At 51.4% G+C, this 7,253-nt stretch overlaps 1 protein-coding gene across 3 annotated transcripts; it reads right to left on the bottom strand.

The window, feature by feature from the left end:
* Window positions 1-523: 523 nt before the first annotated feature.
* Window positions 524-7,242, bottom strand: AIMP2 (aminoacyl tRNA synthetase complex interacting multifunctional protein 2). 3 transcript variants are annotated; one of them, XM_047712973.1, is made up of 4 exons: window positions 7,090-7,242; window positions 3,393-3,599; window positions 1,543-1,774; window positions 524-1,042 (listed from the first exon to the last, which is right to left on the bottom strand). In XM_047712973.1, the coding sequence occupies exons 1-4, from the start codon at window positions 7,102-7,104 to the stop codon at window positions 654-656; spliced, it is 843 nt and encodes a 280-aa protein (XP_047568929.1). In that variant the 5' UTR covers window positions 7,105-7,242; the 3' UTR covers window positions 524-653. The 3 variants fall into 3 exon arrangements, with proteins under 3 accessions (XP_047568929.1, XP_047568928.1, XP_047568930.1); XM_047712972.1 differs by having other exon boundaries at window positions 6,970-7,233; XM_047712974.1 differs by lacking the exon at window positions 7,090-7,242 and adding an exon at window positions 6,731-6,860.
* Window positions 7,243-7,253: the final 11 nt, after the last annotated feature.

The raw sequence follows: 7,253 nt of genomic DNA, 5'->3' as shown, positions 1-7,253 counted from the left end.
AAACTCCTGGTTTTTAGTATCACCGTCCTCAACTCTTTCCCCTTTGAACGCTGCTCACTACCAGGTCGTCCTCTAGAACGTCCTTCCGCGCAGATCTGGGTTTGCGTCGCTACCCCGTCACCGCGCGCGCTCGCACCCCGGCCTGCACCGGCTGTGGCTGCCGCCCGTTGGTTACCAGGAAGACGTCCGAGGAGCTCACTGCCCGGCTCTCAGCAGCGCAGCGTACCTCCTCCAACCTTCCTGCTCTCTTCTGCCTGGCATCACTCCAGACGCATGCCCTTTCTAAGCTTTGTGTCTCTTGCCCCTGAATCTCTAAATCATCCCCAAGTAGCTCTGGCAGGAGTGTTCCTGTTTTCGCCCCTGCACCATTCCCAAGGCGTCCCCTTTACTCCGCACTCCCCACCGACCCACGTCCCTCCGAGGCCCCAATGGGATTCGTTCACTTTTGCATCTCAAAAAAATGTCTGCACGCTGGCACGTGCCCACGACGTGGCTGAATTTTAAATAAAGCGAAACCCACAAATCATAGGATGCCTTTATTGATTCTAGGCAACTGGCCGAGACACGCTGATTTTAGTACAGGTTCCTTCACCCACGACAGGCCTGAGGCAGCAGCACCGTTCTCGCAGTCAACCTTTTACCGTTAGGGAAACTCACTGGAGGAGCTTGAGGGCGGTGTTGAAGGGCGCCAGGTTTTCGCACGCCCTCATCCACTTCTGCACGTTGGCCGGCACCGTCCCTCCGCAGCCGCCCGTCTGCTGCAGCACCGACCACAGCACCACGTCGGCCACGGTGAGTTCATTCCCCACCAGCCAGGGGCTCTTCCCGAGAGCGGAGTTCATGGAGCGGAACACGGCGGCTTTCTCTTTACTGCTGCCTTCTTTCAGCTGAAAGATCGCGATATCCACCCAGCTGTCTATGAGGGTTAAATTTACGGCGTCCTGCTTCTGGCCAAACAGAGAGAACAGGAACCGTGCAATGTTCCCTTCTCCTTCGATGGGACACATCGTTTGGACGCTGAACTTCATCTGAGTCTTGGGCACTGAAAGGCAAGAAGCACACGGTGTCTGGTAACGGCTTCAATGACAAATGGGGAGAGGGCAGGTGCTGATGATGATTGGGAACCGGTGGCAAAGGAACGAATTTTCATGAAGATCACGTTTTGTCTGGTTTCCAAAACGTGTTTGATCAAGAAAGTTTGAACTTGGAACACAAGCTCTATGTTAAAAAAAAGTCACCATTTCTGGTATTTGATTATGACCATTTTCAAGCAAGAAGGGACTGCAGACCTATTTTCCAACCTGTGTGCCTCAGAACTTAGTTGCAGGATGAAGACTGGAAACCAGGAGTCCCTGTCTGCCCTCACAATGCTCCTTTTCCAGAACCAGCCCACACTTCCTAAACTTGCAAGGACTGTGACCCGACAGCAAGTAGCTGAAGAACGTCCTGGTCCTGGCCCTGGCCCCTTGCTGCCTCTTACTGAAGTCAGGGAGCCCCTCTCATTTCAGAGCCTACGAGCCCCGCCCCGCCCCCTCTGCTTACCATTCTTCCAGATCAGAGTAAAACCCAGCTGATACTCGTGCCGGGGCTGGTTTTTGGCCTGTTCACCAAAGCACCTGAGGAGGTTTTCTGGCACGCTCTGGACTGCGGAGTGCGTGTGCACGGTGGACAGGACCCTGTAGTGGTCGCACAGCAGCCTGTGCAGCACCAGCAGGGACAGGGGAGGGGAGGCCGGGTTTGCATTGATCACGATGTCTTTCAGTGCCCCGTAATCCTGCAGGGGAAGCCCAAACACAGCGCAGACCGTTAGCAGCCACCTCAGTGCCTGGAGTTGTCCCCGGCGCTGTTCTCGGGGCCTCCCCTGGGTTACTGAACTGAGTCCTCACCGCCCACTATCACCCCCACCTCCCAGCTGGGGCGGCTCGCCCTGGGGAGGCAATCTGCCAGCTCACGGGGCTCAGTACGAAGTGGAGCAGGGACGTGAGCCGACTTCAGCCCTGAACCCTGGCGCTGTGGGCCCCCGACAAAAGGCTGACTTCGCTGTGAAGTTAGTAAAACAACACGGGAAGAATGACACTGTTCCTAAGTTATTTAAAAATCAACAACATACATACAGCCACCCCATTTACCAAATCTTTCCGACACCTGACCACCCGACAGCATGGTTTCTACATGGGTTTGCCTGTGAGTCAATGAAGAGTTCCCTGAATAAGGACCTGGTTCCAAATGTCAATGGTGACGGCAAGCAGGCAAAGTCTGAAAAACTTGGCGTTAACTGAAGGACTAAAACATACTGCCTTTTTAGAAGCGGACTTTATTTTATGCATTTACTCTATAATAAACCCCTTAATACCACGGAGGCCAAATTCAAATTCCTTGGCTTTCTGTACACAGCCCGCCACGATCTAAGAGTCTTATCACTACTGACCTAAGCCCATCACGTCAACCTATTCATGAATGCTTTATAGTTCTCTGAACTCGATGCTATGCCTTCGGAGGTATCAAAATTCACCTTAAGCACCATGTGCCCGGGGAAGCCTTCCCAGCACCTGGGACACTGGCACAGCTCTGCGTGACCACTGATTTGTCAACTAGACTGGCTCCCTGGGGGCCTGGCAGGGTCTCTGGGTCCTCGGTGGAGGCAAACCTACCAGGTTATCAAAGAACCTGAGTGCAGAGGGTCAAGGTCACCCGGGAGACCCTGCAACCCCGCCTCCACCTGTTAGGTCTTCACGCAGTAGCACTTCTACCATCAACTCCAGAGGATTCTTGGGATTCTTTCATCTTTCGTACCCTCAGTAATGCCACTTGGAAATAAGATACTCTTTCTTGCCTATCAGACTGTCACCTAAATTAGCCAAAGCCCGCAGATTATCTTTAGAGGTGGCAGATGCAACTTAATTCTAAGATTGCAAACTGAATGTAGCAAAAGACACCTGACCCATGAGACGGCCTGGGCGGTCAACACTCGGATTCAGGCTGCTCTCAGAGTCATGATGGATTCACTGAACCTGAGCAGCACAGAGAAGACACAGGTCTGTTTGTCGGGGCTTGGAGGCTACTGGAGTGATGCCCATCTCTGGCCTGCATCACACGCTGCCTGGAATGGTGGGAGCTGAAACTCAACTCCTATCCCTGCCTAGGGATCCTCCCAGTTCTTCTCCACCGGGTCTGAGAAGTCAAGCGGCTTTAGAACTTGCTTTGGCTTCGCTCATAGCTCACAAATCTCTTCTGTGCAAAGGCACGATCATTTAGGGGAGGAAAAAAGAACATGCTCTCTGTACCACCTTTGAGAACTAGAAAACCAAAGCTTGAATCACATGAGCACAGTTTTCCAGCACTAACAACAACCTAGCTGCTGGCATTCTCTACAGATCTCCAGACAGACTCACCTTTCCGAGCACTGAATTTAAGTCCAATGTGCTGGCTGAGAAAGCAGTGGGCTCATCAGCTTGGATTATGTTGGTTACATCCATATCTGCATCTGGTGTCTGAATCATCTTGGAGAGGCCATCAACGGCAGCTTTCAGTTCGTAGAGACGTTTTAAAATGTCATCTTGGCGGGACTCAAGAGCTTGAAGAGAAGGGTCAGATTCTTCCTAAACAAACCAACATCAAAACGTTCATTTCCTCTAATATCACGGCAGTGTTGAAATTTGATCAGTTGTCTTCTACTGAATTCCATGAATTCATCAAACCCCCCCATCTCTGAAAAGATATTAAAACAAGGCAGCAGAATCATCTCGTTTTTCCCATAGACCAAGAGGTCCTGCAAAGGGATCCCAAATGCTTTAAAACAAAAACACGTGACTGAAAGCCATTTTGAAGTTGTAGGACTCGTATTTCAGGTAATTTAAGAAAAGAGCATGGAAAATGAACCCAAATCATTGTTCTTTATTCTTAATGTCAAATCAGTTCAAAATACTTTGCTTATTTAACAAATAGAAAAACATTGGGGGGGGGCAATGAGAATGTAACTTAGCAATTTATACCAATTGAAGGGAAAATGGACTACAGGGAGGCTGAACAAGATGTGTCATTTGACTTGGGAATGTAAGTCCATGGGGTCAGATGATCAATTTCCCCAAGTCATTCTCCACAGAATACTGGCAATCTTCTATCTTAGAATCATCCAGAACTTTTTCACTGCTGAAATGTAGAACTTCCGAAGTATGGAATGCTTACATCCTTTGTTCACTGAATCTTTGCATCTTTCTTGCCTGGTATAGTGACTGCTACAAAGTAACCAATAACATTTGCTGAGGAAAAAAAAAATCTCAGATCTTTATTATTATTTTTATTATTTTTTAAACATTTTATTTATTTGACAGAGAGAGAAATCACAAGTAGGCAGAGAGGCCAGCAGAGAGAGGGGGAAGCAGGCTCTCTGCTGAGCAGAGAGCCCGATGCAGGGCTCGATCCCAGGACCCTGAGATCATGACCTGAGCTGAAGGCAGAGGCTTAACCCAGTGAGCCACCCAGGAGCCCCTGGAATCCACTGGCTTCTAAGCTTGCCTCAGCTGTCACTGCCCAAGTTCAAGACACCACTTTCACCTGGCCTGCTTCCACTGGTCACCTCTCCAATCTACTCCTAAGATGGCAGCCAGAGAGATGAAAACAAATGTGGATCACATCACTGCTCTTTCTCGTTAACCTCATAGGCTCCTTGCCTGAAAAGCAAAGCCCTTAACTAGGGTTGAGAAATAGCCTGTGTGACCTGTCCTCTGGCCATCTGCTCTCCAAAATGCTCCCCCTGTGCTCTCCACTTGCTGTGCTGTCCTTTGGGTCCCTAAAACGCACCATGCCCCCATCTGCCACAGGGCTTTTATTCTGTTCTACCTGGGACACTCCTCCCTCTTCTCCTAATCTGCACTTTCTCACCTCCCCTAGACTGCCGCTCTTGTTTAAGACCAATAGCAAAGGAATTTAAGATGCTGACCTGTAGGGAGAGGAAAGAAGCATAAAGAGTTACTTCAGCATGCCAAGGAATTAATTAGGTGCTGACTGGAAAGAAGTCTGGGTGCAGGGTGCGACAGGTAGGGCTGCTAGTGTGTAGTATCTGTTCCTCGGTGATAGTCCTCGAGGAGCAGTCCAGTCCCTTTTAGCCGGTCTGATTTGTGCACTGTGTGTGCACAAGCTTGCTCAATTCTACAAACGGGAGTAGGATCCCTGATGAACCTGGACAAGGAAGTGCCTACTGGATTCCCCACCCCAGTCAGCACAGTAAATAATGCATGAAACAAATCCTGCATTTGTAACGTGGCCTGGGACTGGGAGCCCTGGACAGCTCGGTTTCACCCGTCCTGATGTGAGGAATGAGGAAATGCTCGACATCTGCTTTACCTGTACCCCTTCCCTTGTTTCCCTGCTCAGATTAGATCATGACTGGCCATACTGTGTTTATCCATTTCTTTTATACGATTTCAGAAACAGTTTATCCTTTGTGTTGCTCCTATCTGCCTGTGATATGCTTGATTTCTAATTATTTTTTTTAAAGATTTTATTTATTTATTAGAGAGAGAGAGATCACACGTAGGCAGAAAGGCAGGCAGAGAGAGAGGGGGGAGCCTGCTTCCCCCTCACTCTTTGCCTGCCTCTCTGCCTATTTGTGATCTCTGTCAAATAAATAAATAAAAATCTTTTAAAAAACCCAAACAGTTCTTAAAAAAAAAAAAAAAGGCCAAGGAAGTTAAGCTGCCCCCCCCCCCCCCAAAGGACTCGGTATCAAATGAGATGTGACACTTCCCACTCCTGGTCTGGGTTTTGTTTTCAGTTCCCTGAGGCGGTGAACTTGAATGGCTGTGGATTGTGGTGCTATTTCCGTCTTAGCTCCCTCATGAGACAACAACTGTGTCACTGTTTGCCAACTAACCCAACCACCAGCCTTCCAATCTAGGCAGAAGACGCAAGACAAAGTGAAGGAGGGGACCCCTGGGTGGTTCAGTCAGTACCTCAGCTCAGGTGGTGATCTAGAGTTGTGAGTTGTAGGCCTGGGTCTGCAGCCAACTTAAAGCGAAGGATAACACCCCAAGAGAAAACAGATTACAAAAATCACCTGTTCCCGCCTCTTCAGCTGGAACGGACCTAAGCTTGTAAACACAAGACGTGCAATTTGCAGCCAATGAAAACCTGAAAGGCTTGGGCAGACACTTTACAAAAGAGACCACCAAAATGACCAGCCAACGCGACAAGGCGCTCCAGTGATTGAGAAGTCTGGAAAACCTGAACTAAAAACTACATGGGGCTCCCACGGTGCACCCACCAGCGTTGGGGAGGTTGCAAGCACCAGGAATTCCGCGCCCACGGCCGAGGAGCACACAGACCTGCACACACGCCGCTCGGGGGAGCGTTTCACCCGGTCCAGGTGAACACAAACCCCGCACGCACCCCGTCCCCCGGCAGCCGGCAATCCCACCCCAGCCCCCGCTTCCGTGCACGCCCCTGGTCTACAGCACAGCTCGCCGCTCACGGAGGCTGACCCGTCCCCAGCGGCCCCGGGAGCCAGCTCGGCGGAATGCAGCCCAACACGGCGGGGCGCAGACTCAGGACACACGGACCACCGAGGCCGGGCACTCGGGGCGCTGACAACGTCCTGTTAACTTGGGTGACTATGGGGTTCGCTTTAGAATTCCTCAAAATAACGTGCTCCTCACTTTTCTGTAGCTACAATTTGGCAACAGAAAAGCTTTAGTAGCCATAAGCGGAAACAAACAGATACAAGAGAACTAACTCTTTAATAAACAGAACGCGCACACGGAGCTGACGCAAGCGTCGGGCCGGGGTACCGCCGCTAGGTCGGATCCCAGGTCCCCCACGTCCTCAACCCCACTGGCCGGGCCACGACGCCTGCGTACTCGGTGGAAGACGGGCGGATGAGACTAGGCGCCTGCGCACTGGACCGGGTGGTGGGAGGGGGGAAAAAAGTACGTTCAGAGCGGGTGGGGGCGGGGCGGGGCCGCGCTGTCCTACCTGCACGTGGCCTGCGTCCGGCGCCGGGCTGCCTGTCCTGCCGTGCACGTTGGGGAGCCGGTACATGCAGGTGGGAAGCTCTACACGGAGGGACGCGCTGCCACCGTGATAAGGCTTTACCTGGTACATCGGCATCCTGGGAGCCGAAGAACGGAAGGGGGCGGGTGAGGGACACGAACGCTCAGAAACCGTCGGACACCAAGAGAACCCGCAGCCACCTCCTTTCCGATCCGGCTGCGGCCTTTCGGGAAAGCGCAGTCCGTGAGGTCTAATTGGCCCGCGCC

This window comes from Lutra lutra, chromosome 18 (assembly GCF_902655055.1).
Source record: "Lutra lutra chromosome 18, mLutLut1.2, whole genome shotgun sequence".
Classification (NCBI taxonomy): Eukaryota; Metazoa; Chordata; class Mammalia; order Carnivora; family Mustelidae; genus Lutra; species Lutra lutra.
This window is presented reverse-complemented; position numbering and strand designations above follow the sequence as displayed.

What these genes read in the sequence shown, in the direction of transcription:
- AIMP2 (XM_047712972.1), bottom strand. Translation starts at nt 7,104, where the DNA reads ATGCCGATGTACCAGGTAAAGCCTTATCACGGTGGCAGCGCGTCCCTC. An exon ending in TAAATTCAGTGCTCGGAAAG is followed by an intron (nt 1,775 to 3,392) that starts GTGAGTCTGTCT and finishes CTTCCCCTGCAG; the next exon opens with GATTACGGGGCACTGAAAGA. An exon ending in TACTCTGATCTGGAAGAATG is followed by an intron (nt 1,043 to 1,542) that starts GTAAGCAGAGGG and finishes CTTGCCTTTCAG; the next exon opens with TGCCCAAGACTCAGATGAAG.